Below are 26,105 nucleotides of genomic sequence, written 5' to 3' on the forward strand. Positions count from 1 at the left end.
CTTTCTCTCCACCCATTGCACACATGCCCTTCGTGTGTGTGTGTGCGTACAAGTGTGCCTGTTTGTATGTGTGTGCATTTGCAAGTGTGCATGCCTGTGTGTATAAGGGCAATTATATTAAATAGGCCAGAGTTTTAACTCGTATATATGTCAACTGTTCCTAATCATATACCTGTAACTAGACTCTACTGATCTGTAATAAATAGGGATTCTTGCTAAGTACCGAAATGTGCTCCATGTTTTCTGGCAACCAAGTGAGCTACATGGTAGCTCAGTGGTTAGCACTGCTGCCTCACAGCACCAGGGTCCCAGGTTTGATTCCAGCCTCAGGTGACTGCCTGTGTGGAGTTTGCACATTTTCCCTGTGTCTGTGTGAGTTTCCTCCCACAGTCCAAAGATGTGCAGCTTAGGTGGATTGGCCACGCTAAATTGCCCTTAGTGTAGGTTAGGTGCATTAGTCAGGAGAAATGTAAAGTAGGGGAATGGGTCTGGGTGGGGATACTCTTTGGAGGATGGGTATGGACTTGTTGGGCCAAATGGCCTGTTTCCACACGATAGGGATTCTATGAAAGACAGGTAAATTGGTGAAGTTTACCAATAGCTTCATTTTTTAACCTCCTCCGGGAATGGCAGGGCTCAGTCTTCAGCCTGTATACAGAATACTGAATACAGAAAGTATTTAAAGAAGAAAACTAAATGATTATGTCACTACATCCACAGGACGACTCTGCATCCCTTCAGTGAATCAAGATCAGAAGCAAATCAGGGATATGACGAAAATGGGTGTCGTCCCCCTCGTGACCAACCAACCCAAAGGTGTTTGGGCATGGTTATTACATTCAAAAACAATGGGTGCGTCAGAATACGTTAAAACAAAAAAAACAAAGAATTGCAGATGCTGGAAATCAGAAGCAAAAACAGATAGTGCTGAAAAAACTCAGCACGTCTGGCAGCACCTGTGGAGAGAATGCAGAGTTAACATTTCGGGTCCTGTTCTGAAGAGGGGTCACTGGACCCGAAATGTCAACTCTGCTTTCTCTCCACAGATGCTGCCAGACCTGCTGAGTTTTTCCTAGCTGGTTTCTGATTTCCAGCATCCACAGTTCTTGCACTTTTTACATTTAGCTTGAAACCATGAGGCCTGGGTTCAAGTCCCAGAGATGTGTAAAAGCATCTCTGAATGGGCTGATTAGAAAATATCCAGAAAGAAGGATTGATGGTGGCACTTTATCCCAACCTTTATCTGGTATTACAATGTACAAAAATCTAGGTAACGGTGTACCATGGAAACACAAATCTTATTTACTTGTCCACTTTTGGCAAATGGAACTTGGCTTAAACTCATAATTGCGATTTGCACAGTTTGAAGTAATCAGTAGGAATCTGGAGTGGAACATTTTGGAAAAAAATATTTTAATTGTAAAGCAAAGTACAAGCTGCCTTAGCTTCAAAATAGCATAATTTGTTTCTTTACAATTGAAAACAACCTTCACATCGTCTGCCATCTCTGATGCTGCAATTGAATAGTTCTGGAGCAGTTTACTGCGCATTGAGCCCAGCTATCAAAATCAGAAGTGCATTTAGGCTTAAACAGTGCCATCCATAAATCCAAGGCCACTGACCTTTGTTGGAGGGCGGTGGGTCAGGCGAAGGAAAGAAATAGTCTCCAGGGGCAATCAGTCACTTTGGTAATTGTGTTTTCCAAATCAGCAACTATGTTAAAGAGTGTATTACAGGAAATCGAGGTAATGTCTAATATTCGCCATTCTGATTCCAGAATTTATAGCACATAATTGGCTGCCCCAGGAGATTTGCCTCAAAATCACTCGGTCACAGAAGAATTGATATTCTATTTTCTTAAAGTGGGTAAACTGTGGGAACTGTGTCACAGTTCTGGCATAACCTACTGGAGGGCAATCTCAGATATTTGATGCATATTTCAGAGGCCATTTCAATGGAGCCTAAATATCTACTGCTATGAATACACATAGAATTGCCGTACTATGATTTTATAGCTGCACATTCAATCTCAGAAGTGACAAATAAGCAATGTGTATTTTATACGGTTGAGCAGCTTACAGTCTGTTAGTCTTGCATTGTATTTAACTTGTTGAAGTTATCCATTCCCATTTCAGGACAATACTACGTTAACTGTGACTCTTCATGACATAAATCCTCATCTTATAAACTTCTGGAATCTTCTGCCCAGTGTGTTTCCAATCCTTTGGGAATTTGCACCCAATTCACAAAAGGTTCATCACAGGCAACTTTCACTAATCATTTGATATGTCAAAGGTGTTAGTGAGCGGTCATCCTCTTGGCTAATACTGATGCACTCTGGGATTGAAATGCAATACTACATTAATGTGTTTCCTAGTTTGCTGCAGTAATGTGACATCTATATTGAGATAGTTACTACAGACATCCATCTTGCAGTCATTTCAATCAAGACACAGTACAAGCCTGCAGGTCCGAACATGGTGGCACCGAACCGGCACGGTGGCACAGTGGTTAGCCCTGCTGCCTCACAGCGCCAGAGACCCGGGTTCAATTCCCGCCTCAGGCGACTGACTGTGTGGAGTTTGCACGTTCTCCCCGTGTCTGCGTGGGTTTCCTCCGGGTGCTCCGGTTTCCTCCCACAGTCCAAAGATGTGCAGGTCAGGTGAATTGGCCATGCTAAATTGCCCATAGTGTTAGGTAAGGAGTAAATGTAGATGTAGGGGTATGGGTGGGTTACGCTTCGGCGGGGCAGTGTGGACTTGTTGGGCCGAAGGGCCTGTTTTCACACTGTAAATAATCTAATCTAATCTAATGGTGTCAGATATAAGATTAAGTTAAGTGATGAACAGCCGCTGTGTAGAAGCATTGCTACTAAAAGAGGAACACAAGTATCTTTCGCGTTGTTACTGCAGTTACAATGATATAATCTGGATGAGACTCATTAGCAAGGGAAATTGAAATCCATTGCTGACCAGCAGTTCAGAGCAGCTCTCCCTATGATGAAAGCAGAAGATGTTGTGACAGATTGTGAAATTTTCTACTTCCAGTTTGAAGTAAGTGTTGACGTGGTCTGCAACCCAGCTGTCACCGGCGGAACAAAGGTTACCGTAGCAATGGCACAATACTTCCAGGGGAAGGAGCAGCACCCAGCTGAATAGCCAATGGCAACAGGCAAACATACCATTAAGAGATGGGCATCGTTTAAAGATCGTGCATGCAATGAATGTGCAGACACTGACGTGCATAACCATCAGACAATGCATGAGAACAAATGTCTGCATCGCGGGTAACTAGAGTAACTCACAACCTAAAAAATGCATGAAAAGGCAATTCTGTAGTAATGTGCCTCCTGGCTTGCTGTAGTCATGTGAAGCACTCACTGCGGATGCCCATTTTACAGCGTGTTGAGTGAGGCCAGACTGTGGTCCTTAGAGCTTATAGTACACTTTCCGGAAAGCACTGCCAGTGCTGACACAATTCCATGGACCATACCTACAAATACTGCCACCCTCTCTGGGACACCCTCCCCATCCCCACTGCACCCTCCACCTTCCCCTTTCCTTACCCCACACCCCCCCAACCAGTCCCCCTGCAGCTGTCTGTTCTCTCTCCCACTCCAGGCTGCCTGTTCCCCCTCACCCCTCCAATTCCCTGTCTCTCCAGCCTGTTCCACAACCTACTAGTAACCTGTATAGATATCCACGCATCTCAGGGACCCCTTTCAAATAGTGTCAGACTCCCAGACAGATCCAATGTACCAGAATACCCTTCGAATTTGTCTAAGGCTGCAAGTATCCAAAGGAGTAGGATTAAAAAAAAGGTCTTGTTATTAGAACGTACAGCACAAGAAGTAATTTGCTAATAATTCCAAAAATTTGATCCGAGACAGAGAAGCACGATGACTTCACTGACCATGGTTTAAAACTCGCTTTATAATGCAAACTGTAATAGGATTGCAGCTCAGCAATAATGTTGGAATTGCTTTGTAATAAAATCATAATCCATCAGCAAGTTATAAATACTCACTTTACGTTGCAAATTTAAAAATGCAAATTAAAAAATAAATGCCCTCTCCTAAAGCTGCCAGTGGTGTTAAAAAGCTGTTCTGAATCTGATTGATAGCACTATCCCACAAGGGACATGTGTTTTCATTCTGCAGGCTATATATTAATGATTGACTCATTGTGAGGTTTTGTTCATACAATGGTTTGTCGTTATGTACTCTAACATACTGAGAGGAATTAAATTGTTTCTGAGCAATTATAGGACAGTATAAAGATGTAAAAGCACTTCAATTACCCATCAATAGAAAACTATAACCATGAACAAAGATTTTAAGTGGGAATTTTAAAAAATATTTAATATATGATCTATTCTCAATGTCAGGGTGTCGCAGAACACATTACAGCCAAATTAAGAACTTGTGAAATGTCAGCACTGCACTGTAGGAAACAAGGTGGTCCACTTGCGTACAGTAAGCTGCCACAAATAATAACAAAGACAAGATTGATGCCTCAGTGATGTTGGCTTAGGGATAAATACAGGACAGGAAATGGGGAAGGGAACCGGGTTCGATTCCAGCCTTGGGTGACTGTGTGGAGTTTGCACATTCTCCCCGTGACTGCATGGGTTTCCTCCGGGTGCTCCAGTTTCCTCCCACAGTCCAAAGGTGTGCAGGTCAGGTGGATGGGCCATGCTAAATTACTCAGTGTCCAGGGATGTGCAGGCTAGATGGGAAATACCAGTTTACACTAATTGGGTGAGGGGTGGGTTTAGGTGGGATGCTTTTCCGAAGATCAGTGTGGACTCGATGGGCTGAATGGCATCTTTCCTCACTGTTGGGATTCTATGATTCCAAAAGATACTTCATTTGACTGTGATGTGCACAAGGCATTCTGACATCATGCAACCTGCTGGATAAAAGCTTTCCTTTGCGAGGTTCACTGATTATGAGCAGCTATTTTCACATTGACACTATCAGGAAATATAAAGTAAGAGTCAAGGTATCCCAAAAACTGCCCGTCATGACTAAATGTCCAATTTGCTGTTGACTTGAAAGAGTGAATAGGTATTCTTAGCTGAGCTTTGCATAGCTCAAGTCTTTGCTGAGACAGCACATCTTTCCACATTGAGCGCTTGTCTTAAAAAAAAATACAAATGTCAAATAATCTCAGAGCAAACTAACTTACAATGGAACAAAGTCATCCTGGATATTGTGATGCCAAATAGCAGTGTTAGCTAAGTGGATGGATCTGACTCAGGTCTGACCTGAATTCCCCTTCTCCACCTCCTTACTATCTGATCATTTAACAATGGTCCCTCTTCCACCCTCTGAACTCACGTGTCTTTGGAATCCAACCATGCTGTTCTATTCCAAACTTCAGCCCCATGATGTTCTCATTTCTCTCTATCTGCTGTTAGATTCGGTATGTGACAGTATCGGCTCTTTTGGGCTGTTTGAGCTGAACCATAGCAGCAGCAGCTTCATTAAGGTAACCATCCCCTTCTCATCTTGCCTCCACATCTCTCCGGACCCGCATAAACCCGACAGGGAATGGGTCTGGAATCAGGATGAGAGACCAATAGTTTAAAAGGCTTTGAGATAAATTACCCGGATGCAGAGGTTTCCAAACTGGGGGAAAAAAAGAGCATTCAAACAAAGGATTGGGACTATACGAAAAGAGTAGCCAAAGAGTGGCACAACCAGCTACCGGTAGTGCAGCGGGACATGAGCAATAATTCACAGTGCAGAAAATATATCACTACATCAAATTAGACAAACGCAGCCACAGGCTTTGCACAGAGATCAGATCGAACTGCATGATATACAAGAAGCAGCACACAAACAGCTGGTGCATGCATTGTGACAGAATCCCTACAGTGTCAGAGCAGGCCATTCAACCCATCACACCCACACCTACCCACTGAAGAGCATCCCACTCCGATCCACCTCCCTATCCCTGTAACCCCGAATATCCCATGGCTAATCCACATATCTTGCACATTGTGGGCAATTTAGCATGGCCACTCCACCTGACCTGCACATCTTTGAACGGTGGGAAGAAACTGGAGCACCCGGAGGAAACCCACGCAACACGAGGAGTATGCCTGTGTGGACTTTGCACAGTCTCCCAAGGGTGGAACCCAACCCAGGTCCCTGGCACTGTGAGGCCATGTAACAGAATATACTCAGACATACTGTATTTAAAACAGAGAACCATCAAACCTTGACCGGAAGCACATGGGATAAACTTTAATCTTGCAAAAGACTTGTACAACAGACCTTCTGCCCCATTAATGTAGCATTTGAAGGACATAGCTGATTGGGCTTCATTGATACTTTAACACTTTATCTTTACTATTCATTCTAATTATCTTTAAATATTTAATGATAAGGATTAATGGTGTGCTGAGGAAGGCTGTACACAAAAATCAGGACAGTAATGAGGTGATTAACTGAAACACCTCAGGAAGATTTCCTTTGAACTAGGTGGTCTGTGAAGCATGGGAGCAGTGTATTTCAATCCTGCGAATGAGTATATCGCTGTTGATCACCAGTTTAAAGCGAACACTGCAGTCTCCCCTTGGAATTACACAGTTGTGTAGAATCCATACCACACGCATAGGCTGAAACATCGATCTTTAACTGTGAAATCAACACAATCACCCAATGCTGAGCGTAAATTCATGTGAGAGCAAAAAGGGTCAGAGAAGGTTTGAGTTATAAGGAAAGTTTGGATAGGCAGGCTTTTTTTTAAAACTGGAGTGTGGGAATTTGAGAGGCGACCTTATAAAATAATTTATAAAGACGTTTATAAAATAATGAAGAGTAGAGGTAGAGTTAAAGGTAGTTTGCTTTTCCCCAAGATAAGGAGTTTCAGGACTAGGGAGAGGAGCGAGATTTAAAAACGACACAAGAGGCAAATATTTTACACTGCATGTGGAATGAACTTCCTGAGGAAGTGGTGGATGCAGGTACAGTTACAACATTTAAAAGACATTTGGATGGATACATGAATAGGAATGGTTTGGAGGGATATAGACCAGGAGTAGGCAACTGGGACTAATTTAGTTTGGGATTATGGTTGGCATGGACTGGTTGGGCCAAAGGGTCTATTTCTGTGCTGTATGACTTCATGACTATAACCAACTCATCCCACACTGACTCCATACCACCTTTAAACCAGGAGAGTTCAGACCCGAACAGGACAAACATTACAGACTACAGATTCAAAACCACCAGCAACAGTTCTCCTTCAAGATCCTCTGCTCCACACTTGCAGCAATGCGCCGGCACCTAACCTCTCTACAGTCAGCCCTGCCTCAGCTGAGGGCCACACTCTCGCAGAATTGCAAAGGACCCACTCTGTACTACATCCTCAGGAGAATTCATACTCTCAACAAACAGTATTTCAATTCCATCTCAAACATCAAAAACTGAGTACAACAAACTTTTATCCACCCACCTCCATAACCAGCGCTCCTCAAACATTCCAGAAGATTCCTCTGGCCTCGGAACCTATTCCACCATTAGCCATGTGGCTGATGCAGCTACCACCCCCACGCTGATTGATGATGCCACTTCCGCCCCCATCATGGCCACTCCCACAACCACTTCCACCCCTCACAATTCCTCATGCATCACACCTGACATCACTTCTGCCTTTCACATCATCACTGATGCCACACGCTCAGTGACTCCCTACTGCCGTGGTCACCATCACTTCTGCCCCCACCAGCGCCACTCACCTGCATTCTGCTGACATGCCCCCCACAGACCCCACTGTCACTATCCCCAACCCCCAGAACCCCGAGGGGAACACTACCCCTGCTCATGACTCCACCCCCATTCCCCCCACCATCACACCCACTCCAGTTACAGGTTCCGCCCCCACTCCCAGCTCCACACCCACACCAGATCCCAGCTCCCAGCCCTGCCGAGTTTTCACCATCCCCCCAGACCTCCCCCTCACTGAGGACGAACGATCAGTCCTCAGCAAAGGACTCACCTTCATCCCCCTCCGTCCACGCATCAATGAATTTAATACACGACGTGACATCGAACAATTCTTCCATCGCCTCCGCCTCCGAGCTTACTTTCACAATCAGGACTCCTGCCCACCTTCCGAGGACCCCTTCGCCCACCTCCAACACACTGCATCCACCTGGACACCCCGCGCTGGCCTATTACCTGCCCTCGACCTCTTCATTTCCAACTGCCGCCAGGACATTAACCGCCTCAACCTGTCTACCCCCCCTCCCCCACTCCAACCTCTCACCCTCACAACGCGCAGCCCTCCAATCCCTCTGCTCCAATCCCAACCTCGCCATCAAGCCAGCGGATAAAGGGGGCGCAGTGGTAGTCTGGCGCACTGACCTCTACACCACTGAAGCCAAACGTCAACTCGATGACACCTCTTCCTACTGCCCCCCTCGACCATGACCCCACCCCCCATCACCAAACCATCATCTCCCAGACCATACAGAACCTCATCACCTCAGGAGATCTCCCACCCACAGCTTCCAACCTCATAGTCCGGGAACCCCGCACTGCCCGGTTCTACCTCCTTCCCAAGATCCACAAGCCTGACCACCCTGGCCGACCCATTGTCTCAGCATGCTCCTGCCCCACTGAACTCATCTCTACCTACCTCGACACTGTCCTATCCCCCCTAGTCCAAGAACTCCCCACATACGTTCGAGACACCACCCACACCCTCCACCTCCTCCAAGACTTCCGTTTCCCCGACTCTCAACGCCTCATCTTCACCATGGATATCCAATCCCTCTACACCTCCATCCGCCATGACCAGGGCCTCCAAGCCCTCCGTTTTTTCCTCTCCAGACATCCCCAACAGTACCCTTCCACCGACACTCTCATTCATTTGGCCGAACTGGTCCTCACCCTTAACAATTTCTCCTTTGAATCCACCCACTTGCTCCAGACCAAAGGGGTAGCCATGGGCACACGTATGGGCCCCAGCTATGCCTGTCTCTTTGTTGGCTACGTAGAGCAGTTGATCTTCCGTAATTACACCGGCACCACTCCCCACCTCTTCCTCCGCTACATTGATGACTGCATTGGCGCCACCTCGTGCTCCCGCGAGGAGGTTGAGCAATTCATCAACTTCACCAACACATTCCACCCTGACCTTAAATTTACCTGGACCATCTCTGACACCTCCCTCCCCTTCCTGGACCTCTCCATCTCCATTAATGACAACCGACTTGACACTGACATTTTTTACAAACCCACCGACTCCCACAGCTACCTGGATTACACCTCTTCCCACCTACCTCTTACAAAAATGCCATCCCGTATTCCCAATTCCTCCACCTCCGCCGGATCTGCTCCCAGGAGGACCAGTTCCACCACAGAACACACCAGATGGCCTCCTTCTTCAGAGACCGCAATTTCCCTTCATACGTGGTTAAAGATGCCCTCCAACGCATCTCGTCTACATCCCGCACCTCCGCCCTCAGACCCCACCCCTTCAACCGTAACAAGGACAGGACGCCCCTGGTGCTCACCTTCCACCCTACCAACCTTCGCATAAATCAAATCATCCGCCGACATTTCCGCCACAACCAAAGAGACCCCACCACCAGGGATGTATTTCCCTCCCCACCCCTTTCCACCTTCCACAAAGACCGTTCCCTCCGTGACTACCAGGTCAGGTCCACGCCCCGCTACAACCCACCCTCCCATCCTGGCACCTTCCCCTGCCACCGCAGGAACTGTAAAACCTGTGCCCACACCTCCTCCCTCACCTCTATCCAAGGCCCTAAAGGAGCCTTCCACATCCATCAAAGTTTTAATTGCACATCCACTAATATCATTTATTGTATCCGTTGCTCCCGATGCGGTCTCCTCTACATTGGGGAGACTGGGCGCCTCCCAGCAGAGCGCTTTAGGGAACATCTCCGGGACACCCGCACCAATCGACCACACCGCCCCGTGGCTCAACATTTCAACTTCCCCTCCCACACTGCCGAGGACATGGAGGTCCTGGGCCTCCTTCACCGCCGCTCCCTCACCACCAGACGCCTGGAGGAAGAACACCTCATCTTCCGCCTCGGAACACTTCAACCCCAGGGCATCAATGTGGACTTCAACAGTTTCCTTATTTCCCCTTCCCCCACCTCACCCTAGTTCTAAACTTCCAGCTCAGCACTGTCCCCATGACTTGTCCTACCTGCCTTAATCCTTTTCCACCTATCCACTCCACTCTCTCCTCCCTGACCTATCACCTCCCCCACTCACCCATTGTACTCTATGCTACTTTCTCCCAACCCCACCCTCCTCTAGTTTATCTCTCCACGCTTCAGGCTCACTGCCTTTATTCCTGATGAAGGGCTTTTGCCAGAAACATCGATTTCGAAGCTACTTGGATGATGCCTGAACTGCTGTGCTCTTCCAGCACCACTAATCCAGAATATGAAATGCCCTACCTAGCGTACCCATTACAAGCACCATTACTAATACCCAAACACCTTAATCTTCCCCTATTTTGGGAAAGATCTTCACTTGATACAACAAGATGAGGTTTAACCTATCCTGTCTCTCAGAAATGACTAATTATTTCACATGCAATAAATCACATGCATCTGTGAAGACAGTTACTGTGTTTTGCTACATTCCACACACCAGTGATATTACAGTAGTAACAAGGTACATGGCCAGCTCATCTGCTCTGTTTGACATTGTTTTAGAAGAATCATTTGTCTTAACTGTGAAAAACTCCTGTTCTCTCTGAAACACCCATTGAGTTAACATCTCAAAGGTAAAGTTGCTACAGTCCTACCACACTAGAAAAAGAGAGAGAGAGAGACCGCAAGAGAAAAAAGAGAGGGGGAGAGAGAGAGAGAGAAGAACTACTGGTGGTGTAACCTGAGAGTCATCGTGCCTCAGGTGAGAGGAGAGGCTGAGATAGTGACCTTCATGGTAACCTCAGTTTGTGTGAGAATTGAACCCACACTGTTTATGTTACTCTGTGTCATAAACCAAATGTTCAGGCAACTGTGATGGCGTGGTAATGGAGGGGTCGGGAGGTGAAGGGAGAGGTGAGAGTGTAGCTGGAGGGTAAGGAGGTGAAGGGAGGTGTGGGGCTGGGGTGATTGTTGGAGAATGTGGAGGGTGTGGTAGAGGGGTGGAAGGTAGTTGGAGGGTGAGAAGGAATGGTGGAGGGTTTGGGAACGAGAGTGGAGGGTTAGGGCTTGGTGAGGTGGCGCAGTGGGTACAGTTGTCAAGGGGTTGGGGAGTGGAAGTGGATGGGTAAGGGTACTGCCAGACCAAGCATACTGATTGGTCCTGGGTGGTGTCAATTATCTCACATAACACATGCTATCTCTATGCTACTCTAACAATTTAATAGTTTCAGATCGATAATTCAATATTGACCTAGATTAGATCTTCAGCTGCCACAGGAGGAGTTAAAATCATTCCTTTGGATTGAGGTAAGCCTATACAAGTACATGAGTCTTGTGGCACAGTGGTAATGTCCCTACCTCTGGGCCAGAAGTGGGTTGAATTCCACCTGCCCCAGAGGTGTGTCAAGATTTTACAAAAGTAGGGGTCAATCTTTACCACTGAGACCACCATTGCATTATGAGTTACACAGGGTATAGTGGTGCTCCCACCACTGGCAGGATGCTATAATTACAGTGTGACAAAGTTACAATACGAGTTTACATTGCAAAGAGAACATGCCAGGATACTAATCGAAGTGATCCTCATCCAACATGCATTTCCAAATATCAACCACAATGGAGGAGACGTACAGAAAACTGCTACTCACAGGAGGGGAGTTCTCGTAAATGTTTGTGCTGTAAGGAAGATTTACAAATATAGGATCCATATCCTGGATATCAGTAATGGTGATTGCGAGGTTAGCCAGTGTAGAGAGAGGATGGTCTTTGTCCTGGTCCTGAAGTAAAGAGAATAAGTCTTCATGTAAATTAAATTATTTCTATGTGTTCTTTTGTTTCTGAATTTTGTAATCATGCAATTTATTTTGTAAACATTGATGGAAAAGAATATTGATTTGTCTAACATAATAATTTTATATCCGAACTGACCCTAATGAATTGCCCTTTGGGTGCAGTGAACTATCAGGTTTGGATCACAACAGTACAGTACAAAACAGCAATGAGATGGACAATCAATAAGCATTATGGTGATGTTATTTAGGGGAGAGAATTTGCCCAGGACACATGCAGAACATCCTGACCCCTCTCTGCACAGCTTTGGTCCCCAGCTTTAAGAAAGGATGTACTGGCATTGGAAGCAGTTCAAAACAGATTCATTCTGCTCCTGTGGGGATAAGGGTTGACTTATTAAGAACAGCTGAATGGGTTAGGCACTGAATGATTTAAGAAAGAAACATAGATTTTGAGAGGTTAATGATATCAAGTGGTATGGAGAGAGACTGGAAGTGTGGAGATAGATTAGCCATGATCAGATTGAAAGGTGGGGTAGAGTTGATGGGCAGAATGGCTGGCTCCTGCTCTTAATTTCTACCTCAATATTCCTCTGTGTATTTAGATGCACGGCTAATTCAATACATCAATGACATAAACTAGACTGCAGATGCTGGAGATTAGAGTCAAGATTAGAGTGGTGCTGGAAAAGCACAGCACGAGGAGTAGGAAAATCTTCCTGATTTTCGGATGCTGCCTGACCTGCTGTGCATTTCCAGCACCACTCTAATCTTGACTCTAATCCCAATCATCAATGACATCAATCCATTCTCATTTGGGTTTTAACGTGACACTAACCTAGTTACAAGTGACACATTCTTGGACGATCATAAAACAGTTATTAAGGTCCTTTTCAAGCAAACTTTGCATGTTGTTCAAGAAAAAGGCACCGGTGCGAGATGTAAACAAGTTGGCAGTATGCACAAACAGACGTTAAAGGGTGAGCTGTGTTTCTTTGAGAGATAACACTGGTCTAGTGTGTGACGGACGGCAGAAAAATAATTCATAAGAAACCTGTAAACCTCATTTCACATGTAAGGTTAATCCTTATTGGTTGACCTGTCTTTAAATTAAAAGGTACTCATGAGGGCTTATGATAAGCAACCCGATCTCAGTGAAAGTTATTGGCCATTGAACCAACACATAGCAACTGACTGAATAGTATTGAGTTTGGTCTATTTAATTTTTGCAATTTTCATTTCATGGAATTCAGTCACTGGGAATCAGTCATACCTTAGACTTGTGACTCAGGGCTTAAGACTTGAAACTCCCTCTATTACCAGCCTATATTTCACCGAGCTCTGGGAGTAAGCTGATGTTGTGTCAGATTTTGTACGTAGCTGGGATATTTCACCCACGTGTTCAATCGCAGTTCTACACTACATTGCAAACCACAAAAATCCTGACCTAACCCTAACCCAATGTAGTCACACTCATATTTTCACGGGCAGAACCTTTATTTGGAACAGGATTCATCGCTCCCTCCCCTATCACTGCAGATCATACAGGAAAACGGTCAAGGTTAGCTACCCATGGCTCTATCACTCTCAGTCTTAGCCTTGAGCCCACAGATTGAGGCCTGAAGACCCATCCCAGAAACTCAAAAACACAAAGAATAAATCTTGACTGACATTCCGACTGCAGTGCTGAGGGAAAGTCAACTGTCACTTGTACCACCTCTCAAATGAGATGTTAAAACTCTTCATGGGTTATTCTTAACAACTAGTCACATTCTAAGGTATCTCTTGGGTAGTCTTTTATTTTTCATTCATCCATGGGATGAGGGCATCTCCAGACCAGACCGGATAAGGATGGCAGGAAGGACATTAGTGAGACAGATGGGCTTCTCTTGACAATCCACAATGGATTCATGGTTATCAGAGACTCCTATTGCTAGATTTTTATTGAATTCAAATTCCACCATCTGCCATGGGAGATTTTGAACCTCGGTCCCCAGAATACTTCCTCAGTCTCTGGGTTAATAGACTAATGATAAGACAATTGCTACCCTTGATCTTTCCACTGAAGCGTGGAAATACATTTCTGGGTGATTATCAGATTGAATCATAGAATCTCTGCAGTTGAAAGCAGGCCGTTCGGCCCATCAAGTCTACACTAACCCATCAAAGTGCACCCCTGAAACCCTACATTTGCCATGGCCCATCTACCCAGTCTTTCCATCCCTGGTCACGACAGGGCAATTTCGCATGGCCAACCCACCTGACCTGCACACCTTTGTACTGCAGGAGGAAACTGGAGCACCCGGAGGAAACCCATGCAGACACAGGGAGAATGTGCCAACTCCACACAGACAGTCACCCAAGGGGGGAATCAGTCCCAGGGGCTTAAGGCAACAGTGCTAACCACTGAGCCAAAATGCCGCCTGTGGAGGGAATGAATTTCGGTGAACAGATGAGGCCATATTATTTCTTGAACTGGGTTGTGCAAATGGCCTGATCTTTGACAGTTGGCTGAGGCTAGAATTGAACGTGGGTCCCTAGCACTGTGAGGCAGCAGTGCTAACCACTGAGCCGATGTGCCACCATAGGAGCTGCCTGTGCAGAAATTGACTGCCCCATTTCCTACCTTGATATCGTACTTCAAAATATTTTATTAGTTCTAAAAAGATTTCAGACACCCGGAGGTCATGAAAGGTGCTGAGTATATGTAAATTTATTTTACTCTCTGGAAGTCAGAGGACAAATTTAGCCATTGTAAATGAACGTCTCAAATGCATCGAGTCAAACAGAATATTTTGTCTCTGGTGACAGAAGTCATTAGTGACTGCTAATTAAATTTTAAGTAAATGAATAATAGATGTCACCAACTGTGGGGTTATTTGTCACTTCCTCTGATTAATACGTTCACATTGGCAAAGAGCAAAAACAAATCACCTGTCAACTCGGTCTGTTGCAAAGGCAGCAAATGCGCACCCATTAAACTTAAAAAATTCTGATTAGTTTATGTAAAACTTTTCCTATTGATTTTCTTCAGATGTTGTTAGTGATTTACCATATTTGATTTCCTCACACCAGATGCTCCCTGCCTATCTCTTTTTGCATTGAATCAATAAAATACCCATCAACTATCAGGCTCATTCTATAGATGGCTCACTCTAAATCTCTGCAATTTACTAAATCGCTCACTTCTTCAGAGCCCCTTCTAAATCTTGCAACATCTTTTGTGTTTTCTAAATCTGCTGCTCCATTTGCTCTCTAAGCCAACTATGGCTCAGTGGGGGTGGGGGGGGGGGGGGGGGAGGTGCACTCTGGCTTGGAGTCAGGTGGTTACAGACCCAAGGCCTGTTCCAGGGACTGGTACATACAACCCAGGCCAAAACTGCCTGACTTTTATAGAACCATAGAATCCCCACAGTGTGGAAAGAGGCCATTCACCACTGACCCGCCAATCAGCATTCTACCCAGACCCAGCCCTTACTCTATCCATGCTACCCTGCATTTCCCATGGATAATCCACCTAGCCTTCATATCCCTGGACACTATGGGCAATTCCCATGGCCAATCCACTTAACCTGCACATTTTTGGACTGTGGGAGGAAACCGGTGCACCCAGAGGAACCCCATGCAGACACAAGGAGAATGTGCAAACTTCTGCTGGAACCCAATCAGGGATTCAGCAAAGTGCAAGCTCATCTGCTTCACTCATGTCCTTTAGGGAAGGAAATCTGCTGTCCTTACCTGGTCTGGTCTACAAGGGACTCCCAGACCCAGGTAAAAACAATGACTGCAGATGCTGAAAACCGTTGCTCCCGATGTGGTCTCCTCTACATTGGGGAGACTGGGCGCCTCCTAGCAGAGCGCTTTAGGGAACATCTCCGAGACACCCGCACCAATCAACCAAACCGCCCCGTGGCCCAACATTTCAACTCCCCCTCCCACTCTGCCGAGGACATGGAGGTCCTGGGCCTCCTTCACCACCGCTCCCTCACCACCAGACGCCTGGAGGAAGAACGCCTCATCTTCCACCTCGGAACACTTCAACCCCAGGGCATCAATGTGGACTTCAACAGCTTCCTCATTTCCCCTTCCCCCACCTCATCCTAGTTTCAAACTTCCAGCTCAGTTACTGTCCCCATGACTTGTCCGACCTGCCTATCTTCTTTTCCACCTATCCACTCCACCCTCTCCTCCTTGACCTATCACCTTCATCTCCTCCCCCACTCACCCATTGTACTCTATGCTACTCTCTCCCCACCCCCACCCTCCTCTAGTTTATCTCTCCATGCTTCAGGCTCACTGCCTTTATTCCTGATGAAGGGCTTTTGCCCGAAACGTTGATTTCGCTGCTTGTTGGATGCTGCCTGAACTGCTGTGCTCTTCCAGCACTCCCAGACCCAGAGCAACATGGTTCACTGTTCACTGTTCCCTGGGCAATTAGAAATGGACAATAAATACAGGCTTAGACAGCAACACCCAAATTTCACTAGTGAGTATTAGTAGAAAAAGCAGGAGATTAAAGTCAACCTCCCCTGCTCCAGGGTAATGCATGTTAACAATTAAACACTATCATGCAGGACACTGAAGAACAAGCAAGTTTATACCGTTCCATTGACTTGGAGCTGATAGGCTCGGGTGGTCTCGTAATCCAGTGGTCTTTGCACAGTTACAACTCCCCGGGCACCATCAATGGAAAAGAAGCGTGATGGAGGTTGGAAGGAATACAGCACACTGCCACCCGTGCCCTGGTCCCGGTCTGTCGCGTTCACTATGAAAATCGGGGTCCCTGTAGGGGTGTTCTGGTGGTGGGGTGGGGAGCCAGGTAAGGAAAGGTACCCAAAATTAGAAGGGTGAAATGACAAAAACACATTCAAAGAAAAACACCATATATTCTGTCCTTTGAATTCACATTCTGATTACACTCAATTCAAAGACAAAGCATCTCAACATCACATAGTGTTCCTTCCACATTCTTCTCTAGGAGTATAAGAAAATGGATATTTGAGGTTTTTGAGGTCTGTTTCCCATTCAATAAGATCACAGTCAACCTTTGACCTCAAACCCAGCTTCCTACAGTATGTCTCAATTACCACAGCATTCGACCTTAGTCTTGTAAAAAGTCAACCACTGTGTATCTCCAGCTGTCTAGAATGGAGAATTTTCAAGATTCACAAACTTTTGAGTGAACACATTTCTCTTCATGTCAGTCTCAATGGTTTCACTCAGACTTGGGGAAACACCCTCCCAGCATTTACCCTGGTGGGCCCCTTGGAAAATGTCACGCTTCTCAATTAGATCGCCTCTCATTCTTCCAAACTCCAGGCTAAAAAAGTCTAACCTACATGGTTTTCCTCACAGGAGAATATCCCTCACCTCAGCAATCAACCTGGTGAACCTTCCCCCAACCTCGGGTGGGAATGTAAATGTTGTAAGAATGTGAACACATTGGAGATGGCGCTGAAATGTTTCACAATAATTGTTCTGGGGATGAGAAGCTTCAATTGCACGGAGGAGTTGGTAAAGGGATGTACGTTTGCTTGCTGAGCTGGAAGGTTCATTTTCAGATGTTTCATCACCATACCAGGTGACATAATCAGTGAGGCTCTGGTGAAGCACTGGTGTTATGGCCTGCTTTCTATTTGTGTGTTTAGGTTTCCTTATGCTGGTGATGCCATTTCCTGTTCTTTTTCTCAGGGGGTGATAGATGGGATCCAAATCAATGTGCTTGCTGATAGAGTTCCAGATGGAATGGAGTTGGTAAAGCTCTCCTTGGAGCACAGAATTCTGAGTGAAAGTCTGATAGAGCTTTTCAAAATCATTAATTGTCTGGCGAGAGCAGGTAGGGAGAAATTGCTCTCATTTACAGAAGGACCAAAAACCAGAGGATGCCAACTTAGGGTGATTGTCTCAGAAACAGCTGTATGAATTTCTTCAAAGCAGTAAGCTGTGATCTGGAACACACCGCCTATAAAGGATGGTAAAAGTCAAGCCAGAAACTCTCAGACGCCCAGTAGATAAATATTTGGAGGGCAACGGCTTGGAGAACTAGGGGAAAGAACGAGCAAGTGGGATTAATTTGATAGCTCCTTCAGGGTAAAGTGGGTCTATCAAACTGTGCCCACTCCAGAGATCTTGTCAAGTGGCACAATCTCAAAAGGTATTAGGTTGAATCTGCAATGGAAACATCAGCATCTTTGGGACTGGAAACTAAAATGCAAGAAATCTTATGTAAAAATCCAATCAATTTACACTGAAAAATGGTAAGGTCTAAAATAGCAGTTACCGAGTGCCAAAGGCAATGAGTGATGTTAAAGTTCAGAAGAGAGAAGCCTTTAGATCTTTCAAGCAGAGATGTTGCATATTGATTTTCTGAAACCCCTTAAAGATTTCATTTTAATTACAGGAACGTTCAGTAAATCAATTGCACATAAATCATCCAGGACTCCATCACTATTTTTTTTTGCTTCATTATTTAATGGATCCTTACTATGTAACATCAGTTTTGCCACTTTGAGTGGAAGAGTTTTTCAGAACCTAATAAAAATTCAGCAATAAAAGCAGTACGTTGTGTCGGGAAGACAGAATGCAATATAATGGGTCTGTTAGCAAAGCAAAGTACAATTGGCTCACAGGAACATCAGGAACACGTACATCACAGTAATATCCATACAATATCCATTCCATACTTGGGAAATGAGCACTGCCCATATTTTGGAACATTGAATAGCTAGGATACAGAAATTACATAGTTTTATAGAATCCCTGCGAAATGGAAGCAGACCATTTGGCCCACAGAGTCTACACCAACCCTATGAGGGAGTATCCCTACCCTATCCTGGTAACCCTGCATTTCCCATGGCTAGCCCACCTGGCACGCACATCCCTAAACACTTGGGCAATTTCCCATGGTGAATTCACCAAACCTGCACATCCCTGGACTGCGGAAGGAAACCGGAACACCCGGATGAAACCCACGCAACCACAGAGAGAAATGTGCGAACTCCACACAGACAGTCACCCGAAAGTGGAATCGAACCCGGGTCCCTGGTGCTGTGAGGCAGCAGTGCTAACCACTGAGGCATCATGCCATCCCATAATTGTCCTCCAGGCAATTTTATAGTTCCATGCTGCACTGATTTTTCTTCATCCGAACTATCTAGAATAGCGAGGATAAAATATTTATCCCATCTCTGTTTTAATCTCTAGGTTTCCATGCTCTGGGCTCAGGTTTCTATTTTCAGTCGTGGATTTTTAACAAAGCCGGTTTGGCTTCTCTTATTGTGATGCTGTCTCTGTTCCATGAGTGACTGAACACTGATGAATACCGAAACCCCATCAGTTGCCAGCGTCTATGCAAAAAAAATGAGGACTCTACCCTGCAGTTGCATGCAGACAGTGCTACGAGATAAAACTGAACGTGTGGGGATGAGCTGAAGATTAGGAGATGAAGTTTAAGAGTTTAATAGAACAGAAGGTTATTAAAAGAAATTTCTCAGATCAAGCAATCAATTTAAAAGGTCAATTGTAAGGAGAAGGGAAAGAGAGAGTGTAGAATGCAGAGTACAGAACAGAGATAAATCTCGAAATAAGAGGATCGAGGGAGTCAAGACAATATAAACAGCAGTGACAAGTGATTTACGGCAAGATTGAATTCTGCATAAAAGCAAACATGAAAGAAAAGCATAAGGAAAGACAGGGAAAAGATGGGATAGGGAAGCAAATATATTTTGGCTGTTTCTGACTAACTTACAAAAACACTATCTTACAGCACGTATTTTTTGTACTTGCCGGTGAGCATGACATTCAACAACCAGAAATTCATTGCTTAAGTTTTGAAAAAAGAATCCTTTTCTGACCCATTTCTTCACATTTAAACACCATTTAAATGTTTTACTCAATTATAAATGGGGGAAAAAAGCACTTTGTCTTCAATGGTAACCCACTCAAATTAAACCATGGGCTGAGTATTCCCACTATTCTCATTGCGAATTCAAGGGAAGGGGAAAGATATTTTTCTCAAATATTTATCCGTCACTCAACATTCAACAGAAACAGAGATTTTGTTGGGGGCACTTGCTATGTAAGCATCAGCTCGATAAAGTGTAGCACTGGAAAAGCACAGCAGGTCAGGCAACAAGCTGAAGGTTCCTGCTTGGAACGTCATCTCTCCTCCTTCTCGGATGCTGCCTGACCTGCAGTGCTTTTCCAGCGCCACATCTTTATCAACTCTGACTCTCCAGCATCCACAGTCCTCAGTAGCTCCTGACTGATGGAAACATCAGCTACCATATCTCCGACATAATAGTAGCAACTGAAGATAAGATTTTTTTTGATTTATTTATCGTCACATGTATTTAGTAACAAAACATAGTGAAATATGTTGTGTCGTGTTGCCACTCCCCGCCACCATGTTAAAACACAAAAATAAATGAAAACGTAGAACATAAAAGACAGGAAAATTAAGAAAAAGTTTCTACAGTGTGGAAACAGGCCCTTCAGCCCAACAAGCCCACACCGACCCTCCAAAGAGTAACCCACCCAGACCCATTTCCCTCTGGCTAATGTACCTAACACTATGGAAAATTTAGCATGGCCAATTCACCTGACCTGCACATCTTTGGACTGTGGGAGGAAACCAGAGCAGCCAGAGGAAACCCACACAGACACGGGGAGAATGTGCAAACTCCACACAGTCGCCCGAGGCGGGAATCGAACCTGGGTCCTGAGTGCTGTGAGGCAGCAGTGCTAACCACTGAGCCACTGTGCCACCCCATTGCCCTTGTTATTAAATGCTCTGTAATGGGCCTGATGGCCAGACGTTAATCCCCTTCACCATGCTGTTGCTGAAACAAACATCTTCACTCTTCAGCGTTATTTTGCCCACATTGACACTCTTGCCACTATGAGGCCTCACTGGACCACAGCAATGCAGATGGCACAGATGCCACCAGGTACTGCACCAGCCCAAACTGTACTCCGCTACCGCCAAGAGTCTGCTTCGGCCCACTTCGCCAAGCAGCAGGAGAGCTGCTGGCTCTCATACTGGGCCCAAACCCAGCTCCATCCCCATGGATCAGCGCTGGATACAGATGCTGCCGGGAACACAAACTCATATCTGAGTCAGTCACAGAGTTCACGCTGCTGGGCCCATTCGCTGCTATTCCGAATAGATGCCGTTGCCATGACTGGATTCTTCCCAAGGAGGTAAATAGAATAAAAGAGGAAAAAAAAACCAAGAAGCTATAAGAAAAGTGGACAGAGCAGGCAAGCCCCATGCTCAGAAACCCCACTGCGCTGCCATCTTACTGGAAGATGTGCATCACTGACAGAGGGATCTAACTTGTTCTATTGTATGAGCCACAAAATGTTAGTATGCAGGTACAGCAAGTAAAAAGGTCAGTGAAATGCTTTCATTTATTAAGAGAGGAATTGAGCAAAAAGAGAAGGGTGTTATGCTTCAGTGACTTACAGCATTATTGAAACTACATCTCGAATTCCGTGTTTTTCTTTATGGTTTCCTTACTTCATAAAGAACCTAAATACTCTGGAAGCAGTGTAGGTTGATAGGCCATACTGCCTTATGAGGATTGGCTGGACAGTTTGGACTTATTTTCTCAGGAGATTTGAAGCTCAAGGGGCATATTGGTTGAAATGTTGAAATGAGAGATGGATAAGGAAAGGGTGTTTCTTCTTGTGGGTGAGTCCAGAAGTAGGGAGCTCTGTTTTAGTATCAGGACTCACCTTTTCAGACAATAATTGTCATTCCCTGGGTTGTTTGCCTTAGAAGGTTATTGGAGGTGGGGCGGTCATTGAATATTTTTAAAGGTGGATTCTTGTTAGGCAGGGGGGTCAAAGGTTATCAAGGGTCAATGGGAGTATGAGAACACAAACAGCTCAGCTATGACCTTATTGGATGGCAGAGCAGGCTCGAGGGGCTGAATGGCCTACATTTTCTGCATGAAAACTGTTTTGGATAACAGAGGTCACGAACGTTGCTAGAGAAGGGTAACTTCTTTTTCTTTCTGAAGAAATATCTGCCATTTATACTTGAAGCAAATGGAGAACAACTGGGAAAAAAAAATTGGCATTTAAATAAAATCCTTTCCTCAGTCTTTTTTTTGGATCAATTTGGAAAAGATGGCATTTTTGCTTCAATCTGAAGATTGTCTGTAAGTGTGGTAATAGAGAGTGGACTGCGCAGTCTAACTTCTCAACAATGGATGAAAAAAAAAATCTATGAGGCTACAAACACCGTACAATCAATACAGCGGCGAACAAGGATATTAAATAGGAAAGGAGGCTGTGAGTTTGTTCATTCAAAAGGTAATTGCCTCAATTCCCCCAATTTTCAGAAACACCATCTACTTAATTACACTGCCTCTCCCTCAGTGTAGCTCGGCAAGAATCTCAGGAGACGTGTAAGTTTTCACGAGATGTGGTACTGAAGATGAGGAAACAACATAGCCAGCAAGAATTTACTGTCTCTCACGGGAAGCAGAGTATGAAACACGTATGTCATGCCACATAAAAGAGATAGTGACAGGGCACACATCATTTAATCCACGAGATATAAAACAAATGCAACAAATAAAACTAAAGGATTAAAAAAAGATTGACAGATTTTGATGCCGCAAGGTAACCTACACCATCCAGGAACGCCTTTTCAAATGTTTTGTTTAAATTAAGTAAAAGATTACCAATATCCCTAGATGAAACAGATGTGATTTAGAGAGCTATATGTAACATTTTGTCTTTAAATCTATTTAGATGAAAAAAATACATTTCATCTTATATTTAACAACCACCTTGGAAATGAAAACCACTTTCCAAAATGTGCCCAATCCTCAGACACTGATTTCTATTTTCGAATTGTTTAGAAATTAAGTACAAAAAACTAACTGAAATGGAAAGCATTAGCCTGGTGAAAATACAGGAATGTGTAACATGCTGGTGATCAAATTCCTCTTATTTTACCAGAGATGTTAACACACTTTTGATCAACTGGTTTGACACAATTTGACATCGCGGCACAGCGTTCAGATATTAATATCACACCAAGCAATTTTCAAGCTTTTAAAAGATACAGTAAAACAGACACTGTAGTTAACCTTTCCCCACTGTGGAATGGCTCAGTTACAATACCCAGCTGTAAGACATACAAAGTCAGAATTAATAAAGAGAGACAGAGTGTGGCAAGGAACTGAACTGCCTTCAGCGGCATTAGCCTCAATCCTTCATTTTGCATTATCCAGGCGCTGCACTTGGGACAAAAATATCATCCACAACCAAAAGTTGCATTTAGTGTCCACAGAATCAATGGACACGGTTATTTGTCAGAAACCACACGACACCAGGTTACAGTCCAACAGGTTTATTTAAAATCACAAGCTTTCAGAGCGCTGGCCCTTCATCAGGTGACAAAGGAGCAATGCGCTGAAAGCTTTTGATTACATATAAACCTGTTGGACTGTAACTTGGCATCATGTGCTTTCTGACTTTGCCTATTCTAGTCCAACATCGGCACCTCCACATTCTGGGTACTTAGAGTCATAGAGATGTACAGTATGGAAACATACCCTTCGGTCCAACTCGTCCATGCCGACCAGAAATCCCAACCCAATCTAGTCCCACCTGCCAGCACCCGGCCCATATCCCTCCAAACCCTTCCTGTTCACATACCCATCCAAATGCCTTTTAAATATTGCAATTGTACCAGCCTCTACCACTTCCTCTAGCAGCTCATTCTATACACGTACCACCCTCTGTGTGAAAAGTTGTCCCTTAGATCGCTTTTATATCTTTCCCCTCTCACCCTAAACCTATGCCCTCTAGTTCTGGACTCCCCCACCCCAGGGAAAAGACTTTGTCTATTTATCCTATCAATGCACCTCATGATTTTATAAACCTCTATAAGATCAGTCCTCAGCCTCCGACGCTCCAGGGAAAACAGCCCCAGCCTGTTCAACCTCTCCCTACAGCTCAAATCCTCCAACTCTAGCAACATCCTTGTAAATCTTTTCTGAACCCTTTCAAGTTACTCAACATCTTTCTGATAGGAAGGAGACCAGAACTGTACGCAATATTGATGTGACTGAGATCAGTCACAGTATTTCTGATCCTCTGGCGTACTTCTTGGTTCTAGCTACTGTGTTGCTAAGCAGTGTGCTCAGATACTAGCAGGCTTGAGGCTGACACGTCATTGCCGAATGAAGAAAATTGCTGCTGCCTCTCAGACAGACCTCCTTAAAGAATTTATTCATGGGAGCTGGTCACAACTGGCTGGGCCAGCTTTTATTGCCATCCCTAATTACCCCTTGAGAAGACAGTGCTGAGCAACTTTCTTGAACCACGGCAGCCCTGAGGATGCTGGGAAAGCCAACAACACTGATGGGGGGGGGGGGTGGTCGGCACAGCAATATTGAAGAAAGGACAATGTAATTCCAAGTCAGGATGGTGTGTGGCCTCCATACAGTGGGGAAGCAGGCTGTTCAGCCCATCAAATCAACATTAGCCCGCCGGACAGCATCTCACCCGAACCTCCCTCCCCTGCCACTTCCCACGGCCAATCCATCTAACCTGCACATCTCTGGGCCCTGGGTGGAAACCGGAGCAGTGGCCCAAACGCACTTTTCTGGTATACCAGCCAACATTCATCCCACAAAATTTCCAGAAACAGATTAACTTGATCTTCATCTCATTTGCTGTTTTGCCAATTTACAAACTGGAAGCCGTGCCCCTTGCCACAATAGTGCTTCCAATTTGATGCTGATTGAAATGGGTGTGCAGGGGGATGGGGATAAAGGCAGGGATAGCACCTATGGGCCAATCAGCCTCCTCCTGCACCATAACAATTCTGTGACTCTGTCGTCTACCATTAGGGGCAGCACAGAGGCTCAGTGGTTAGCACTGCTGCCTCACAGCACCAGGGACCCAGGTTCGATTCCAGCCTCGGGCGACTATTGTGTGGAGTTTGCACATTCTCCCAGTGTCTGCGTGGGTTTCCTCCCACAGTCCAAAGATGTGCAGGTTAAGTGAATTGGCCATGCTAAATTGCCCATAGTGTTAGGCACATTAGTCAGAGGGAAATGAGTCTGGGTGGGTTACTCTTCGGCGGGTCGGTGTGGGCTGGTTGAGCCGAAGGGGGTTGTTTCCACACTGTAGGGAATCTAATCTAAAGAACATGAGGAAACAAGTTTGCTGTTTTTGTCTTCGATGTACGGTCTAGGAGTAATCCAGGAGATGCAAAATAATGAAGCAAATAAATTCAATTTAGCAAACCACACATAGTTTGAATATTTTCAGTTGTTCAGTTGCTTTAGCCACTCTTTTCTCTTTCAGTGTGTAAGTTTTAAATATTTCCTCAACAATTGGTATCTGACAGTTCATTACTTAGACAATTGCTTGGCTCCAGAATGCACCAGACAAGAACTGACAAGATGCAGTTTGTTATCAGAGGGGGAGCTGATGTAGTTTTCAAGTGCAACTCCCTTTTCATTAAATCTTTCAAATGTTACAGCCCTAACATTAGGGGGGGGCATGGTGGCTCAGTGGTTAGCACCGCTGCCTCACAGCACTAGAGCCCTGTGTTCGATTCCACCCTCAGATCAATGACTGTGTGGAGTTTGCACGTTCCCCCCGTGTCTGTGAGAGTTTCCTCCCACAGTCCAGAGATGTGCAGGTCAGGTGGATTGGCCATGGGAACTGTACGGTTATAGGGTAGGGGTGGGCGGGATGATCATCGGGGGGTCAGTGTGGACTCAGTGGGGCGAATGACCTGCTCCCACATGGTAGGGACTCCAATGAAGACAAAGTCCAACAAGGTCCTCCTGCAAAGATATACTAGTGTAATGCCTTCAACCGAGAAAGATCAAACTGAACACAGCCATACGGGCCCAAAGGCTTTGTCAGAGATAGGTTTGAAGGAGTGTCAGTAAAAGAAAAGGAACAGGGTTGTGAAGCAGAGAGTCTTCGGGGGCTTAGTGCAATGCAACTGAAGACACGGACATCAAGAGTGGAACAACAATGGAGATCAGGAAACATTACAGAGACCTGGATCAATAAAGTGCAAAGACCTTGGGGAATTGCAAGGACTGGAACAGGTTACAGAGATAGGGAGGGGTGTATGGATGGGATGGGTTTACAATGATTGTGTAAGGGACTAGGGGTTAC

The 26,105-nt window shown here is 45.2% G+C and overlaps 1 protein-coding gene across 1 annotated transcript in view; it reads right to left on the reverse strand.

Moving 5' to 3' along the window:
* The window catches only part of cdh23 (cadherin-related 23), a 967,008-nt gene that overhangs the window by 743,105 nt on the left and 197,798 nt on the right, over positions 1-26,105 (reverse strand). Inside the window, exons 7-8 of the mRNA XM_072583543.1 lie at positions 16,541-16,735; positions 11,799-11,927 (exon numbers count right to left, since the gene is read on the reverse strand). Of these exons, the coding sequence (XP_072439644.1) occupies positions 11,799-11,927; positions 16,541-16,735 (324 nt within the window). The remainder of the gene's footprint in view (positions 1-11,798; positions 11,928-16,540; positions 16,736-26,105) is intronic.

The sequence above is a fragment of the Chiloscyllium punctatum genome, chromosome 13 (assembly GCF_047496795.1).
Source record: "Chiloscyllium punctatum isolate Juve2018m chromosome 13, sChiPun1.3, whole genome shotgun sequence".
Lineage (NCBI taxonomy): Eukaryota > Metazoa > Chordata > Chondrichthyes > Orectolobiformes > Hemiscylliidae > Chiloscyllium > Chiloscyllium punctatum.